Consider the following 18,911-nt stretch of genomic DNA (forward strand, 5'->3'; position numbering starts at 1 on the left):
TAGACTCCATCTATGCAATTAGTTTTATAATTAGACTATATTTAATAATCATAATTAGTATCGAATATCTGATGTGACAGGTGATAAAGTTTAGCAGAGGAACAACCCCTTCAGCTCCCCATTGCCCAGATCAATCAGCTTCCTTTGCTGGCTAGTTGTTGATTCGATTGGTTCCGCACTCCTTGATTTGATTTATTTAGTGAGGCGAGATGGTGGCTAGCGGTTGGTGGATTTGTTGAATTTATTTCATTCGACCATTCTACAATTGCGCTAGCGATTGGTGGGTTTGTTTGATTTGTGGGAGGATTGGGGATTTGGCCCGAGAAGTTGCCAATCAACTCGGTTCGGCTTGTGTCTGAAGGAAGAAGAATAACGAAAGAAAGAGAAGGGAACTGTGCGCGCGGCGCGTGATGCGCGGCAGCGCCGGTGGGTGCGCGGCGTGCGCGGGTGAGCGTGCGAGTGGCGCGGCGGGGCGCGGTGTGGGTGCGGAGGTGCGACGCGCAGAGGCTGGCTGGCCCACGGCGGGGAAGCACCGAGGCCGAGCAGAGTGCCATCGTTAGCGAGAGGAGGAAGGCAACGGTAATTTTACCACATCCTCAATATAGGGTAAGACTCTATTGTGCAGCCTACCACACACCATCACCACCCAACCAGTAGTATGGGTTAAAGATTTGCCAATCAACATCTCTGCACATTATAGGCTGGCTCGAGCCTGACTAAGGCGGTCCGTCCATGCTGCCAAACGTGCTCTATATGTTCCCGAGACCAACTGAGCACTGTTATATGTGGCCAGAGGCGACAAATTCTCCACTTTCATTATCATTAATAATATCATGGGCTAATAGGAGTATATCATGGGCTAATAGGAGTACGGAGTAATGAAAAATATGGATCCAAATAAAATAGAGATCCATTGTGCATGCAAGACGTGACAAAATAGATGACATCACCAACATGCAAAGTAACCCAAAAAAATCTATAAATCTCAAACCGTATATCCAAATTTAATTCCGATCACATACATGGATTGCTTACAACAAAATCTTCAAAATAAGACCCAGTTTGACTATGTTTCAATATATTTTTTTAAAAAATATATTTTGCGAACAAATAATTGAACGTTAGGGATAAATAATTATTTATTCGAACAAATAATTAAACAAGACGAACAAAATAACAATACATAGCGAACAAAAGTACCTATAATCACGAACAATTTAGTCCAATAAAGTTAAATGAAAGTCCACCACACAAAATTCAAGTTCGTGATTAAATTAATGATATTGTGATAGGTTGCGTAACTTTCAGCCTAGGCATAGCTAGCTAGTTATGTGTTGAAATCATGAAGAATTTGTTGTATAGCACAAACAATAGAAACTCAATATCACAGATAGATACGTACACATTGCTGAACAAATTACATGAACTCATGGAACAAAATAATTGTACAAATCGAACAAATTATACAAACATATAGAACAAAAATATACAATTATAGAATAAATTATAAAAATAATAATTTTTATGAACAAATAATTAAACATGACAAACAAAATAATAATACACTGCAAAAAAAAGTTGAAATCACGAAGTACTGTAAAAAACAATGGAAACTGGATATCATGATCAAATAGTACACACTAGCAGACAAATTATATCAACTTACAGAACAAATATGCACACCCCGGAACAAATTATATGAATTCACGAAACATCATAAAAATTATGCACACTTGACAAAATAAAAATATGCTTACTCGACGAACTAAACAAAAACTAAATAAAAAATATGCACACTTGACGAACATCGTAACAAAAGATCAAGAAAAAATACATCAACGACCGTAGTCGCTACACCTCATAGTGTTGTCTTGCCTATTTTACAGAAAAACGAACTGCTAGAATATAAAAAACTAAAAAATAAAAGAAACAAATGAATAATAAATAAAAAATAAAGTAAAATAAAATGAATAATCACAAAAAGAAAAAAAGAAAACGTTAAATATAAACTACGTACCATAAAGGAAAATATAGATATCTAAATTAAATATAAAAATAAAACATGAATTAAAATAATAAAAAGAAAACGAAATGAAAGAGAAAAAAAGGAATGAGAAAAAAAGGTGTAACCGCAAGGTGGTAAAGAAAAGAAAAGAAGAAGAGAGAGGAAAAAAAGAAGAAAAAGAGAACATGGAAAAAGGAGAAGGGATGAAAATAATAAATAAAAGAGTAGAAAGAAAAAATAAAAATAAAATAATAAAGAATGAAAAATAAAACAAAGAGACATGAAAAGGAAAACGACAACAAAGAAAATAACTAAGAACAAAAACGAAAAGAGAGAAAAAAACCATTTAGTACTAAAATAGCTCCGTCGTGCAAATTTCTCACAAAGCACTGAGTAGCACAGTGGTAGCTTGTGAATGTCCCTGTATCGGGTCGCGAGTTTGATTCTCGTCTCTTACGCTATTTTTGCTTAATTTATCTGCGTATTGGGCCGGTCGAAGAAAAAACTTCTTAGTTGGGCCGGATGAAAATAAACGACGGACCGAGCGGGATGAACTATTCCGGATGGGGAAAAAAAAGAGGCCGAATCAGTCAGGCTGGGCGGAAATGAACGATGGGCCGAATCAGTCGGGTCAGCCCACGTGCGGACGCCTTCCGACGCTAGAAGGCGACACATCGCTATTCTGCAGCATATGCTATATATATATATGATCGGCGAGACCAACTCGACCCACAACGCTACCGGTACACACAATGACAAGTTGGCCCGGAAACCATTTGTCCCACCCGTCATCCGCGGTAAGTCATCCACACCTCGCTGGTAGCCCCGCCTCTCAGTCTCCCCACAGCAGCCGCAAGTGACGGAGGACGGGGGCGGCGCAGGCACGACCGGACGCGACCCGGCTGGGCATCATGAATCTAGCCGCCTTCTGCTCCCTTGCCACGCCCAAGCCCGCGGCCCTCCCCGGCCATGAGATGCCATTAAATCCCTCCTCCGCTTTCTGCTCCTCGCTGCTCTGCCGCTCGCTCCGCGCGTCCCTCCGGAGGATCTCCCCGATGGCCTCCGCCGCCGCCCCCACCTCCGCGCCCGCCATCGCCGCCGAGAACGGCGCCGCGAAGGCGACGGAGCAGCGGCCCGTCCAGGTCGGCTCTCTTCCCTGGCTTTTCGGGTTCCTGTACTGAGATTTGGGCGGCGCTTCTGCGCCCGGCGCTGTTAACTGAAGCGTATCGCACCTTGCGCGTCTTTGATGGGCTTAGTGTAGTAATACCGAACTTGATGCTGTAATCGTTAGTATGTTGTGCTGACCTTCTACTTTAGTTGTTCACCTTGGGGTACCGGCCGTCTTGCCACTCCTGTCTGAGCATGCTGATCCCTAGTCTTGCCGGGCTAAGGTTGTTGACCTGCCTCACCTTGCTGCTGAATGGTGCCGTAGCCTTCTGAATGTAAACAACTAGCGCTAGCTCTTCCCCTTTTTGCTCCTTCCTCAACTGCATTTGCACCCTGCATACTCTCGGTTTGATTTTGACCCCTGGTCAACCTCCTTAATAGAATAATTTCAGGTGGGGCTTTGCCTCCCCGTTCCTTCCTAAAAAAAAAAAGAAGTTATTACATCTTTCATGTACCATATTATGATACATGCGAGGTTATTTTGGACTACCTCAGCTTAGGGAAGAGCTTAACTAGAGTCAATGTGAAGAAGCTTTTGATGAATTGGCACCACACTAGTGTGGACCCCAATTCGTGTGTGATGGATATATTGGAACAATTGAATCCATCCAAAACCATCTGTGTCAAGCTCACATAGCACGCAGTATATGCCAGGAAAGAGGGAAGCTATTTGCCTTGAGCAAATTTGTGCACCGATTCCTCAAACTATTTTGGCAATTGCGATATACTGTTCCATTAGTCAATACAATTGTCAAAGTCAAGTGAATTTATTTAGTTTGTATGTTTCAGCTATTTGCATAATAAGTTAGCTAGCTATCTAGTCAGCTAGTACATTTCCTAGATTCATACTTTATATCAAAGCTTCAAAGGTCTTCATCATGAAGAAACTCTTATTACCCTTATACCAATTTATACTTTGTTACTGATTACTACGAGTATCAAATTCCTATCTCATTTGCTGCACCCATATTACAGAGCGTTGCTTCTACTTTATATTTGTGCTGTTCATACCTGTTTGTATCTTCCTTTTCTTCAATGTATTGTTATTTCTCCACCTGCTACTTCTTTCTGTGTTTATTAGACATCTGAAAGATGCATGCTTCATATTAATCTTGCTATTCATTAATTGTTCATATTTTAAAATAAACCTGAAGATTGCTGAAACCTGTCAACTACTCAACCATCTGAATCTGTAACCCGATCAAGTCATCTATTTCCTATGCATGCCATACTCTTCATTGCAAGGAATATGCATTCCATATTGTTTTATGAGAAATGGTATATCTATTCAATATGTGCACTCCTCTTAAGAGCACCCGTGGCAGAATTTCCATAGCAGTTTAGTTTGTTCCCTTTGTTATAGAAGTGCTCTGCCCTACATTCAGCAAACATAGGCTTGATAATGAGAAACGATGTCATTTATATGAATTTCCAATTTCATCATGGCCAATGATGTTCCTGTATGGAAGTTTCTACCCTGGTTGACCTTTTTCTCAGGACCATGGCAAAAAACTACTATCTAATGCAATGAGATTGTCCTGTATATGCTGCCATTTATCACCGAATTTGACAAGGATGCAATTATTAGACAAAATCATGCTTTATTTACTTTTGAGCTGTTTGGTACATTGTTTTGTGTTCTGATAAAATTTGTTGCCTTGGTTCATGTCCTAGTACACCTCATCTTGAAAAAAAATATTTATTTGCCTCGTCGACGCACCTGAAGTTCATGAATTTGAAATAATTCACTGTATCAAAAGTAAGACATATTAAAAGAATAAAGCTCAAGGCTGTCAACCAATCTGCTTTTAAATATTTGCAAGACATAGCTGAATCAAGGCAACTTTCACCAGGAAGGCAGGAACCAATACTCTGCATCCAAACCTCTAGAAAAGGGTTCTGAGCTAAAGCAATAGTAATGCATTAGTGCAAGATTCATAGTTAGAGGTTGCTGGATAGGTATAATATTTCTCGAAATAAATCAAGTGCCCCATCCTTAGGTCATTGTTTGTCTTCTTGAGATTTCTTGACTCTCAAATTTTAAAAAATGATACATTTACTTTTCTTTTTGACAGGAAAATGCTCTATGTAGTATTCAGATTCATTTACAATTCGTATATTCGCTTTAGTGCAAGGTTGCAGTTGACCATGACCTGTTCAATAGATATAGAGTCCACGGCTGACTATTTATAAGATATGCCACTTTCAGTTTCCATTGTTTTGAACTCCAGTAGGCCTGATGAGTGAATGTTTTCTTTAAGATTTAGTCATATTATGTTCAAAAGAAACTATTGTAACCCATGATTTTACTATGTCTGTCCTTGTACCAGTGGAAGTTTAGTTGAAGTCGGTACAAATTACCTTGAGCTTGCAATTTGGTCCGTTTCTCCATTTTAGTTTGCAAGACTACCTTGAGCATGCAATTTGATCCATTTTCGGTTTCTCCATTGCAGGTGGCGAAGCGATTGGAAAAGTTTAAGACAACAATTTTCACTCAGATGAGCATGCTGGCCATCAAGCATGGCGCAATAAACCTCGGCCAGGGCTTTCCGAATTTTGATGGCCCAGACTTTGTGAAAGAGGCTGCTATTCAAGCTATCAATGCTGGGAAGAATCAGTATGCCAGAGGGTTTGGTGTGCCAGAGCTGAACTCAGCTATTGCTGAAAGGTTCCTGAAGGACAGTGGATTGCAAGTTGACCCAGAGAAAGAAGTCACTGTTACATCTGGATGCACTGAAGCGATAGCTGCAACAATACTGGGTCTGATCAACCCTGGTGACGAGGTGATATTGTTCGCTCCATTCTACGACTCATATGAGGCCACACTATCAATGGCCGGTGCCAATGTAAAGGCCCTTACCCTCCGAGCTCCAGATTTCGCAGTTCCGCTTGAAGAGCTAAAGGCTGCAGTCTCCAAGAACACCAAAGCAATAATGATAAACACACCACATAATCCAACTGGGAAAATGTTCACGAGGGAGGAACTTGAATTTATTGCCACCCTCTGCAAGGAAAATGATGTTTTGCTGTTTTCTGATGAGGTCTATGACAAGTTGGCATTTGAGGCTGATCATATATCAATGGCTTCTATTCCTGGCATGTATGAGAGGACTGTGACCATGAACTCTCTGGGGAAGACATTCTCTCTAACAGGATGGAAGATTGGGTGGGCAATTGCACCGCCACACCTGACATGGGGTCTAAGGCAAGCACACTCATTCCTCACATTTGCCACCTGCACTCCAATGCAAGCAGCAGCTGCAGCAGCTCTAAGAGCACCAGATAGTTACTATGAGGAACTGAAGAGGGACTATGGTGCAAAGAAAGCTATACTATTAGAAGGACTAAAAGCCGCGGGTTTTATTGTTTACCCATCAAGTGGGACATACTTCATCATGGTCGATCACACCCCGTTCGGTTTTCACAATGACATAGAGTTCTGCGAGTACTTAATTCGTGAAGTTGGCGTTGCCGCCATACCACCAAGCGTGTTTTACCTGAACCCTGAGGAGGGGAAGAACCTGGTGAGGTTCACCTTCTGCAAGGACGAAGATACGCTGAGGGCAGCGGTTGAGCGGATGAAGACGAAGCTGAGGAAGAAATGAAGGGCGTGGGAAATTCCATGTGGCTGGTGATTGCTGAATAATCTGCTAGGTTTGAACTGCGCCTGGATGCATGAATGCTGAATAATCTGCTAGATTTGAACTGCGCCTGGATGCTTGTACTACCCTTTTTCTAGCAATAGTTATCCTGTCAGTGATTTCATACCTTGTGTCTTTACACTCTTGTCCGTGCAAGGAGATGGTGATGGATCAGGATAGCTGCCGGTACACTTTTTTGTAGGCTACTGAGCAATTTGCCGGCCGCTATGTGTTCACCCTTTTCAACCTATCCTATCGCCAGACCAACCAATAAACTGATCAAAGCAAATCTTTGCAACAGTGACTTTGTTCTTCAACCTTTGTAACAGTGACTTTGTTCTTCAACCTTTATTCAAGTGCTCTCAGACTTCTGACTTGTCAATGAGAAGATACCCGAGTAGGCAGGGGCCTGCCCCCCCCCTCCCCCCCAAAAAAAAAAATTGCTGCCTTAGCACCACAGTCCACAGCCACATGAGCCCTTAAACATTTTGGTAATCACAGATTATCACCTCCCCACAAGCAAGACTCACAATTAGTCCAAAGTAATATCATCAGCCCACCGGCCCATGAGACAATAACCATAACGATTAGTTATTTGATGATTTCACTTCCGTTCCGTGTGCGCCGAGACGTCGCCATGCGCCAGCACCATCCTCCCAGGGCGTCCGCTGCTGCCGTTGCAACATGCAAGACGGCAACAGGTAAGCCTTGAGGCTAGGGCAGTCTGTAGATGGGCAATGAATTTCATGCTAATGAAGCTAATAAATTGACCCAAATACAATCTTATGTGTCACCAAACCTATCTTTATTCTTTGTTATCTAAGGTTTTATGTTTACTAGTGCTCGATCGATGATCACAATTAATAGTATCACTATGTAATCAATCTACACTATTACATGGCAATATGTAGGTGGACCCATTCTACGTATACAATCGAACGTATAGTTTGGCAGATCTGTTACTAGAATAATTTTTTTGTTCATGTGCTATATCGAAGTCCTTGAAAAAAATTATGAGATCATTTTCTACTCGGCGTTAGCGATGAGTTGGATTTCTTAACTTTGTTTGGATTTTATTACTACCCAATTCAATCATGTTATCATTTATAAGAAAATTAAAAATTGAATACGACCAGAAACAGACCTGTAACCGGCTCAGATCCTGGTACCGTTCACGAAACAGTCATTCAGGCACCTCTTTACATATTGCACGCACGATTTTGTCCAACAAGCCCAAAGCGGTTGCCCACCACGCGCGCTACCCTGGAGAAACTCGTAGCCGTGAGCCTCTTGTGACAGCCTCTAAGAAATTTTGGTGAAATTAACATCACTTGTTGCATGCACGGCGCAGAATTCCGCACGACGCCACCTGCGCTGCTTGTCACATCTCCATCCAGCACACCCTACCTTGCCTCTCCTGCCCAACCAAAGACCGCCGAGAAAACGATCGTGAAGATGATAAGAACAAGCTAAGCGCGACGACACGACGATGAAAAATCATCCAATCACACTAGGCGTGTGCGCCCATACGGCCATATCCCCCCTCCGGATGCCGAGCCTCGCTGCAGGTTCACACACACCTCACGCTCGCATCGCCACGCCGCCGTTCATGCCCGCCAGCCCTGCCTGCTCGATCCCTCTCCCTTCTCTCAGACAGCGACCGGTACAGCGAATAAATACATTATCTCTCCCCACCGGCTTCGCGCCATCCACCACCGGCATCGTTCGTTGGCCATGTTGGGTCCTCTCGTCAAACCCCACCGGCGTCGCCTTGGCAGCGTCCGGCTCAGGCGCTCAGCGCCCCAACAGACGCCGCCCGATCGAAGCCTATCCACCGGACAATAATTTTTGTCCGGGTGATGCGCCGCGGCGGACAAGATCTGCGTACTTGTAAATTGAGTGTCTCGGCGTAGCCGCATATGGGCGAGAGGCCGCTGCGTCGTGCGAGCCTTGTCCGCTGCCGGGTGCCGAGGCGAGGCCCCGATCCATGCGCTGGGCGCCGACCTCGCTCACATGCTTTCGAAAGAGTGGCGTGGATGAGAAGTGTAGGCGGTGGCTGAACCGTGGAACTCCGATTGGACGGAACGGGGGCAGCGGTGGTGGTAGTGTTCCAAGATCCTGGAGTATTTTTCTCCCATGAGGGGTGCGCAGCTCCCTCGATTGGTAGCTTGAGAGGGCAAAAAAACAAAGCGCAGTGCAGTCCCAAGACTCAAGTCTGCCGATGCCAGCATCGAGATGCAATGATCGGACATCCTGATTATTCTAAGGTGCTAGTACTATCTTATGTTATCGTCAGTTTGATTTTCGAACATTAATTGGCAATTAGGATGACTGATCATGGATGAATCAACACAACGTCTTGAGCTTACATCATGTAACATATACAAATAAAAATTAAAAGGGACTGGTATTTCACAAGCAGCTGTGTCATAGACTCATAGGTTCACAAAAAGAAATAGGTAACAGGCTCCGAATAGCACGCGCTTCTCAAGCTATGATTGACTAGAGACGCATGGAAAAAGAAAAAGGTTCTATCTGTCGAAGTCCTGAATTCAATGAAGCTCAGAAACATCTCTTCGACATACTACTCAGGTCTTCAGAACCAGGATGATCAAGCCAGAAGAATCGCTCAACAAATACAGCTTCCCTTCCTTTCAACAGTCAAATAAGTCGCCCAAGAACTCAGATTTGAAAAACTGAAACGGCATGCAGCAGAACCCCGTCCACTCAGATTTTGATCTCTTTTCAACTCATCAAGGAGAACAGAAAAGGAGCCCGTGTTACCCGGCTCCATGATCCACCACCCACCAACAGCGGCAGTCAGCGCACGCACCACCGTCCACCTACCCGGCGCGCCGAGGCAGACTACTGATGCATCGCCGGCAAACCCAAGCGAAACCGCAGGGTCCAAGTCCAACCTGCGGCGTCACCACCTTGACATGATCGCTCACACGAGCAAAAACGTTCAGCTTTCGAATTCCAAACCCACGAACGACCGACCCGACCGAATCCACGATGGTTTCCCACACGATTTCGACGCGTCACAACACCAGCAGAGACCCTCACACCAACTCCATGAGAAGTTTTTCTTTCCTTCATGTTTATTTGGTGAAAGTGACTGTGACACACGAGGAGATCAGAAAAAAAATTAAACTCCTGCCGCTCCATGTCAAAAAGCATCGGACGCACGCATTCTTCCTTCCTGGGAGGAAAGCCGGCAAAGGTGGTGGTCGCTACCGTCCAGTCCTTCCTACGGAGTGGTTGCGTCTGGGGTGAAGAACGCTTCCGACAGGAGGCGAAAACTGCAAGCCAGGCGAGCGCGAGGGCGAGGCGAGGCGATGCTTTCCATGGCCGGCTGCCGTAATCTCACCCCCTTGTCGGGTCCCGCTCCCGCCCGTACGGCGCCTCCGTTTTTTTCCCCTAATCGGCGACGACGTTGTATATGACTGTATCATGCCCTCATGAGTGATGTATGATGCTGCACAAAGCGCATATAAAATCCGTGAATTGTTTGCAGGGTGGCTACCTCACCTGATGGGCACTGAAAGGGACGTTTACTTGCGGCGTCGCCGTCGCTGAATTTGGAGCCGCGAGAGAGGGGCCGGCAGAGAGATCTTTGAGAGAAGCTGTAAAGGTTAAAGAAAGGGGGAAGAAGGGGTCACTGTATGTGTGACCTCGCTTCTCACGCAAGCGAGCATCATGAAGCATGGTGATCTAGACAGTTTCTTTCACGCAGGAAATTCAGGGGAAAAGAAAAAATAATGGGATGAATAATCTAATTGGAATATGGAATGATAAACCTTCCAAGATGCCGATCTTATCTTTCGATCGACATGTTTCGATGATTGAGGGCCTGAGCATGGATTAATAAGCAGGTTATAATGCTTTGTTCGACCCGTAACCGAGCTTAATTAGTCTGTGCATGATGAGTGTGCCCAATTATTATGTCTCAAGCCTGCTGCCCCTGTCGAACAAGAAAAGGAAAAAGGGAACGAAAGAGAAGCACGAATTGGATTGGATCCTGCTTTCTACTATATCATACCCCTGTCAGAAAACCGGCTGCCATTTCTTCCGGCTGCCCGCCCATCTTTTTCCTCAAACTCGAGCCAAGCACAGTGGCCGACGGCGGGCACAACAGTCGCCAAGATATGTTAACTGTCTGAAGATTTTGAGATAAGATCAGGTTCAGATCAGTTCGGTCATTCAATGCCGTTCGACAAGTCGATGCCGGGACAGCAAACTGCAGATTTTTGTAATGTTTGCAGGATTGCACTTCCGGGACAGCTTCATGCACAATTTTTTTAGTGAATTTTTTTTTTGGTGTTTGTGGGGGGAACTTCATCATCAACAATTCCGTATCTCCAGCACATCGTGAACATTAATCTAATCCCATTTCATAAGCACGAATGCAAACTTATGGCCTGTTCGCTTCAGCTTATTCAGTCGGCTTATCAGCCACCAAACAGTATTTTCCTCTCACAACAAATCAGCCGTTTCAGCTTTTCAGCTGGCTTATAAGCTGAAGCGAACAGGCCCATAGCCGCTTAAGTATCACAAGCTCCGAGATTATCTCCTGTGTGGTCTGTACTCGAGGCCACAGATCACACTGTTGAGCCTGTGAAATTTGTTTCTAGGGTACAGTTTCTAGGACACAGCAGATGGGCCATGCCTGCATGTTCTCATGTTCATGGTCCTGAACTCGACGTTTTACAGGTCAAACCATTTCATCACCACACTGTTCCCCAAGCACACATTACACAAAACAATGGTCGATAAGAACATATATACGGGGACAAAAGATCCAGAATTATTACGACCTCTGACACTATGAAATGGAATGAGTGGCATATCTCACATAATAATAATTTGGAAGAATAATTGTGGGATGGGCATGGCTGTCGTGATGCAGAAAACAGAAGCAACAGCTGATCCCAGCAAGCAGCAATGCGTTGTGCCCAGCTTCACATTTCTGGAATCATTTTCCCAGCGTACATGACATGCCGTTCTGGTGCAAAAATCTGGAGCAGCCAGGGGACCCAAAGCCATGAATTGCCTCCCGAGGTTTCAAAAACATCGTGGGCTCAGGTGCAGGGAGTGGATCGACAACACAGGGTCCTGGAAATTATTTATGTCAAGTGTGCCCTACACCAGAGCCACAACTTGCAGGACAAGAGGAAAATTTACAGTCCCCCCATGTGCACCTCCAAGTACATTTGCAAATGGGGAATCACTGCACATGGGAGTCCAACGAAGCAGTCAAGATTTAGGTTGGAGCAATGGAAATGTAGATATGCAGAGGCAACCACATTCATATGAGCAATGCATTGCGCACAGGCAGATAACTCTGAGTAAGCTGCAAGTGGTAGAAAGGGCATTGGAAAAACTCACTCTTCCATTGATACACTTGGATCTATGTACAGTTACAGCTTGCAAGGAGGAGAGGAGGAGGAAGGGGACCGCCGATGGCGACGGCGATGTCGCAGAATCCGAGCCGTTTCTCGCAAATGGGATTTGCCCCCATCTGCCAGCTCCGATCTTCGTCAGCTCCCGTTCGTTGCAGAACCCTGACTCGGAGCTAGCGGTTGTGCTGCCCCGGTCGTCTGGACCTCACTGATTAGTTATTGTCCTTCACTACCCTAACGTACAGTTAGAAGGGGGAAAAACCATGGTCTTCCAACACAACAATTCACACATAGGTATCACAAAATTTGCCATCCATCCTGTTCTGGACTGCCTTGATCGCCGCCACACGAGCAGCCGTGGCTGCCCTGTTCGCGGCCATGACCGCCTTGTGCACCTGCTCATCCACTCTGGGAAGGCGAAAGGCGTCCTCTGCAGCCCGCTGAGCAGCCTGAATGGAACAATGCAACGACCATTAGAATTCCCGAAGCAATTGCCACAGAATGGTGAATCTTGGGCAGATCATTGTGCACAGGGACATTGTTGTATACCTGCACTGCACGCTGAACAGCAGGATCAGATGGAGGCAAGGGAGTCTTGAGAGTCCCAGAATCCCAGTCCCCCGATCGCTTGTCGCCATTCCGGAACGTGTACATCCCAAATCCCTGCTTCTTGCCTTCGTGCCAGGAGCCTTCGTAGCAATGGCCATTGGCGAAGCTGTAGACACCGAACCCGTGGATCTTGTCCCCAAAGTACTCACCGGCGTATCGATCACCATTTCTGAAACGAATTTGCGCAGCACGATCGAAATTAGCAACCCATGTTCAAAATAACTGCCAATAAATGGTAAATGGAACAGTGTGGTGTTGATTCGATCAAATCAAAGCGTGGAATTTCGCTAGATGCTCACCTGAAATGGTAGCTCCCGAGGCCGTGCTTGACGCCGCACTTGAATTCCCCGAGGTATGAGCTCCCGTCGGAGCAGGTCTGCGCGCCGATGCCGTGGCTCTGTCCGCCGGCCCACTCGCCCGCGTAGCAGTCGCCGCTGTAGAAGCGGTAGACGCCGTGGCCGTGGCGGAGGCCCTGGCGGTACTGGCCGCGGTATCGGCTGCCGCGCGCCCAGCTCTCGATGCCGTAGCCGTCGTACTTGCCGTCGACCCAGTCGCCCTCGTACTTGCCCTTGCCGAAGAAGTTGTAGACGCCGCTGCCGTTGCAGCGGCCCTTGTGGAACTCTCCCTCGTAGCAGTCCCCATTGCTGTAGAACTCGACGCCCTCGCGCACGACGCGGCCGTGCGCGGCGGCGGCCTTGTCCGCCCGCTTCTGGGGCTTGTCGTCGTCGTCGCCGATGAACCACTGCACGGACCCCGACCCGGGCGAGCGGCGCAGGCGGATGCGGCCCCGGAGCAGGCGCGCGGCCCCCGCCGCGGCGCCGAGCGCGGCGGCCGCGGAGGCCGCGAGGAGGGCGAGGTGGTGGCCGTCCCCGCCGCGGAGCAGGAGGAGCAGGAGCAGGAAGGCGAGCGGGAGCGCGAGGACGAGGAGTGGGTGGGCGGGGCCGGCGCCGGGGTGGAACTGGTGGGGCGAGGCCTTGGGGTGCGCCTGGGCCTTCTTGTCGTCGGGCTCCGGGTCCTCGACCACCACGGCCTGGAACGAGGAGCAGTTCCGCACCGTGGGGGAGCGCAGCAGCGAAGAGGGCGTCCGCGTCAGCTTGCCCGCGCCGCCGGGCCCCGCCCCGCCGCCGTGGCCGTCCATCCCTCCGCCCCCTCCTCGCCGCCGCCGCTCCCCGGCCCCGACGCCGCCCTCCCTGTCCTCAATCTCCGGCGGATCTCCGTCTCAAATCCCTAGAGCAGGCGCGGGGGCCAGGCGTGATGGCAGATCGATGGGAGCAGAGCGGGAGTGGGTGGAGCGGAGAGAAGAGAGGAGAGGACGGGGCGGAGGGGTCTCTTATAAGCTACTAGTACAACCACCGCGGGACGGGAGGGGGAGGGAGGAGGGTGAGGTGACCAGCTCCGCGTGCGCAGCGCCGACCTGTCGCGTCTCGCTGCCGCGTGGGGCCCGGCGGCAGAGGGATGTTGGCGCATCCCGCGGCGCGGCCCGGGCGGGCGTCTCGCGGCTGCGGTTTGGTTGGCCCGGGCGGGAGGCGCGCGCCGAGGGGTTTGGGCTGGCCGGCTGGCTGGGGGTTGCGCAGGGCAGGCAGAGCAGGCTCCGACTCGATGTGACGAAGCGAGTCGAGGAAGGGGGTGCTGCGATCCGCGCGCTAAATTTTAGTTCAGGTCATATTGTATATCTAATTATAAAATTAATTGTATAAATCGTGGTTAATTCGCGAGATGAATCTATTAAGCGTAATTAAGCTATGATTAGCACATATTTACAGTAGTATCATATGATCAAATCATAGACTAATTAGGTTTAATAGATTCGTCTTGCGAATTAGCCTTTGTTTATGCAATTAGTTTTGTAATTAACCTGTATTTAATACTCCTAATTAGTATCTAAACATTCGATGTGATAGGGACTAAACTTTAGTCCTTGGACCAAACACGGAGGCCATGTTTAGTTACCTCCAAAATCCCAACTTTGACACTATGCAAAAAGAAGATTCCCCATCACATCAAACTTGCGATATATGTATGGAGTATTAAATGTAGACGAAATCAAAAACTAATTGCACAATTTTGTTGTACTTTGCGAGACGAATCTTTTGAGCCTAATTAGTCAATGTTTGGACAATAATTCACAAATACAAACGAAATGCTACAGTTGCGCATTTATGGCAAAATTGACATTTTGCCACTCCCAAATTGGGAACTAAACAAGGCCTGAGTGTTTGGTTGCCAAGGGTATCCCATCACATCGTCACATCGGATGTTTGGCCACTAATTAAAAGTATTAAACATAGATTAATGATAAAATTTACATAAACGAGGGTTAATTCGCGAGACGAATCTATTAAACATAATTAATCCATAATTAGCACATGTTTACTGTAGCATCATATGGACTAATCGTGAACTAATTCATTTTAATAGATTCATCTCGGAAATTAGCCCTCATTTATTTATGCAATTAGTTTTATTATTAAACTATATTTAATATTTATAATTATAATTAGCATGCAAACATCCGAAGGAGTATCAAACACCCCCCGAAGAAAAAAAAAGAGACGAAGCGGGGCGGTCAGTTTGGCGGCCGTTCGTGTTTGTGGGAGGTGGCGCCCACCGGTTTCGGATCTGGGCATGGAGAGGGAGGCAGGAGACGCCAGGAGGCGTCGCGTGGTGCGCTGACGCAAGTGCGTCCAAGCTTTGGGCACGTGCCCGCGGGGCGCTTTTGCTAGCTAGCCCAGGGACCAGGCCGGCGCGGGCGACGGATTGGTGGTGGCCGCCGAGTTGGGCTGGGGGACGGGCGTGTTCCGCCGGTAGAGGCCGCGCGCGGCGTGGCGCCAGTGGAGGAGAGACGGACCAGACGAGAGGGACTCGAGGCCAACCAATCGGGTCGGTTCCCTGCTAGTGCTTCCGTTTGGAGCGTTCCGGCCCTCCGGGTCATGGGTGGTTCCGGTTGCACCGGTGACCAGTGCCATGCCACCACCGTCACGTTACATGGACAGCCGCTGACATGACCCGCGAACTTCCCTCCACAACACCTGCATCTGCATTGTGTCCGCGCGAAATGTTTCCAAAATCCTTGAATGGAAACAAAACTCTTTATTCGGGCTTCTCGTTCCCTGTTAAGCTTGTGGTAGGTTGGCATTTCTTCGTTTTCAGAGCCAAAGTTGCAACCACAAACGTTGCAATTGGGTGCTGACTGTCATATGTGAAAAAGAGGTCGTGCAACCTTGTGAATACTCCTACTCCCACATGTTCGGACCAGCTTTGAATGTGCTTTCGTACTACTACTCCCACATGAAAACACTAGTCAAACTCCCGTTTCCCGTGGAGAAACCTTGTCCGTGTCAAATCTCCATTTTTTTATCTTGGACATGTGGCCAGAAGAGCGTCGGTATTCAACTATCTGCATCGACGAATGCTGGCCGGCTGGCGTCGTTGACATCCTCGGTGTCATCGACGTTCCCTGCGCTCACACGCTCGGCCGCATTGATGCGGATTGCGGAGTAAAACCGGCGCCGAGCGGCCAACGCCCAGCGCGACCGAGTCCGGTCAAGGCGGCGTTACTAGCCAGCAAGCGGAAGCAGGCCTCTGACTCCGCCAATCCATCGGCCCCGCTCGTCAGGCAGGGCTCCCCATCTCACGAGCCGCCGCCAGCCCGCCAGACACCGTGGGCCCGGCCAATCCGTGGCCACCTCCGGGAACAGGAGTCGCTCGGCTTCGGCTAGGTTCCCAAACCGGGCGTGCTTCGCTCGAGGAATTCAGCAGCGGTGCGGGACGGATTATTGGTGGCGGGCAGCGGCCGCCGCCGCAGCGGAGCGCGCAGGTGGCCAGGTGGGTGTGGGCGCGGGGCGCGCGGGCGGCCACCGGCGGCACGTCTGCCGCGGCGAATCTGTGGGCGAATTGGGGGCGTGCGTGCGTAGGCCGTAGGACCGTAGTATGTAGGGGCGGTATCTTGCGGCGTGCGGTAGGCTTTGGCCTCTTTGGACTTTGGGGGGTTCTCTAGGCGTGGACGACGTACGGCGCGTCGAGCCCTGTTCCTCGTCTCGTTCTAGAACGGCCTAGCGTATGGGCGGCACAAATGTTTTGGACCTTTTGGCGGTATGGCGTCACGGCGTGCGATTACGGACCGAGAGAAACCTCATTCTTATCCCCTCGCAGTGAGATCAGTAGTTCAGTACCGGTGAGAAACTGCAATTCCATGGATTTCATTTTCAGCTACGGAATGAGCTGAATTTCTCTCAAACCAGGGATTCCGTTCAGAAAGAAACAGCCCAGACTAACACTGTGCGTGCTCTGATAGGAGTTCATGTCACGCTCCTTGTATTGTCATGGACTGATGCCCATCATCTCAATTCTCAACTTACCCACCGATGGTCCACAGCATATACCTGAGCTTTTTTGGAGCTCCACTCCACTACTCATCTCGCCCACCGAGCGAAAAGCCGGGGAGCAATCTTTTTGACGTCCTTGCGCGAGATCAGATAGCCTTTTTGCCCCCCTCTTTCTTTCTGCAGTGGCCCATACGTACTGCACATGCTCAGGCAAAACCACGTACCAAAAATATCTCAGTTACGACGAGTACATTTCTCTTTCTGAAACTAAAGAAAAATGTTGTGAATGCAGTCATTAGCACCCTTTCTAGTTTCACCACTGGAGAAGAACGTGCAGCGTGCAAAACAGGTAGTGAGACAGTAGCAAATCGCCAAGCCCAGCAGAAGCACAGTCTTGTCTCAAACAAAGTAGAAGCTACGGTATGGGCCGTGCGCAGAGGAAAATCGCACTTGCTTTTGCGAAAAGGAGCGACAGATCTAGGAATAAAATTTTCTACTTGTACTTTTGTTTGCAAAAAATATCTACGAACATTTCAAGTTTTCAACCAACAAGATATAGTAAGAATAAATGAAATCACTGCACTAATTAAAAAAAAGTAGTTCGAACCTCTCCAAAGCAGCTGCATCACGACATGAATCCAGGAAGAGAATAAATACGAGTGGAGAAAAGACATAAACAAAAACAAAAGCATCGGTACTAATTTTAGCCAAAACAAATGCGAATTTCAACTCGCACTCGTCACTCATCATGTACATTGCATCAGACAACGCAGAGTCTTCAGACCCTCGTCCTTCTGCGACGAAGCTGCAGAAAAGCTGCCTTTCAGTTTGGTCATACTGCGATGTAACCTCTTGCTGTCACATGGTAAGTACTTTTACGAATTTTCTCCATCTAGCTTCGTTTTTACTCCCCTTTTTTGATTTGATTTACTCGTGGAAAGACCTAACAAAGGATGTGCGACGGAAAGAAGAAGACGCTATAACATTTTCCATCCACGCCGATGCTTGCCGTTCCGTTTAAGAAAAGTTTCGCGTCCGACACGGAGCAATGCATGCCCAATTTGCACCGGCCGGGATGGCCATCGCTGTCCCTATCGAGCTGGGCTGCTGATATAAATAAAGTTATTCCAATTTATTTTATCTGTCATAGTTTATCTCAAGCTTTGTTGAAAAAAGTGTTTATCTCAAGCCATAAAATCAAGGCCCAAATGCAAGAACGACTGCTTGGAATGGATGGAGCACGGAGAAAACATAGGAAACGGGGGAAAGAGAGAGACATTAATAAACAAAATTTTTCCAAGAGGTTAGACCTCTTATTACAAATACTCCAAAATTCCTATGGAACAAGGTCAATTTATAAGAACTTTCTAGGAATTCTAGAGGTAAAATCATTTGTTTGAAAAAAAGAATTCTATATGATTTTTTTCCCTACAGAATTCAAATACTATGAAATTCCTTGAATTTTCCTGGACTTCAAAGGAGGCCCTTATGTTTTCTCCGATGCAGAAAACATAGGATTGGGCGAAACTTACTAAAATGATGCAGCAACTGTGGCATATAGGCCTATTTGCCGACTAGTGTTTCCAAGAGTTTCCTTGAGAGTAAGCTAGTACTCCTAAGCTGCAAGGATCTTGAAGCAATATTGTTAGCATTGAAACATTCTTATGAAAGGGCATGAATATGACCGGTCAATGCCTTTTCTCTTAATCTGATGCCGTCCAAGACCAGACTGAATAGTGACTGAATAGCCTTCACCCTGAAG

The 18,911-nt window shown here is 47.4% G+C and overlaps 2 protein-coding genes across 2 annotated transcripts; one reads left to right on the forward strand and one right to left on the reverse strand.

Annotated features, from left to right (window-relative positions):
* The first annotated feature begins 2,872 nt into the window (after positions 1–2,872).
* LOC101752642 (probable N-succinyldiaminopimelate aminotransferase DapC) lies at positions 2,873–7,164 on the forward strand. Its single transcript, XM_004956938.3, has 2 exons — positions 2,873–3,147; positions 5,626–7,164. The coding sequence occupies exons 1-2, from the start codon at positions 2,917–2,919 to the stop codon at positions 6,775–6,777; spliced, it is 1,383 nt and encodes a 460-aa protein (XP_004956995.1). The 5' UTR covers positions 2,873–2,916; the 3' UTR covers positions 6,778–7,164.
* A 4,965-nt stretch (positions 7,165–12,129) lies between these two features.
* Positions 12,130–14,133, reverse strand: LOC101753053 (junctophilin-1). The gene is made up of 3 exons (XM_004956939.3): positions 13,124–14,133; positions 12,765–12,993; positions 12,130–12,664 (listed from the first exon to the last, which is right to left on the reverse strand). The coding sequence occupies exons 1-3, from the start codon at positions 13,960–13,962 to the stop codon at positions 12,500–12,502; spliced, it is 1,233 nt and encodes a 410-aa protein (XP_004956996.1). The 5' UTR covers positions 13,963–14,133; the 3' UTR covers positions 12,130–12,499.
* Between the last annotated feature and the right edge of the window lie 4,778 nt (positions 14,134–18,911).

This window comes from Setaria italica, chromosome II (genome assembly GCF_000263155.2).
Source record: "Setaria italica strain Yugu1 chromosome II, Setaria_italica_v2.0, whole genome shotgun sequence".
Taxonomy (NCBI): Eukaryota; Viridiplantae; Streptophyta; class Magnoliopsida; order Poales; family Poaceae; genus Setaria; species Setaria italica.

Coding starts and splice junctions, on each gene's coding strand:
- LOC101752642 (XM_004956938.3), top strand. CDS start 2,917: ATGAATCTAGCCGCCTTCTGCTCCCTTGCCACGCCCAAGCCCGCGGCC. Junction 3,148..5,625: donor CGGAGCAGCGGCCCGTCCAG/GTCGGCTCTCTT, acceptor TCTCCATTGCAG/GTGGCGAAGCGATTGGAAAA.
- LOC101753053 (XM_004956939.3), bottom strand. CDS start 13,962: ATGGACGGCCACGGCGGCGGGGCGGGGCCCGGCGGCGCGGGCAAGCTG. Junction 12,994..13,123: donor CTCGGGAGCTACCATTTCAG/GTGAGCATCTAG, acceptor AATTCGTTTCAG/AAATGGTGATCGATACGCCG. Junction 12,665..12,764: donor CTGTTCAGCGTGCAGTGCAG/GTATACAACAAT, acceptor TGTTCCATTCAG/GCTGCTCAGCGGGCTGCAGA.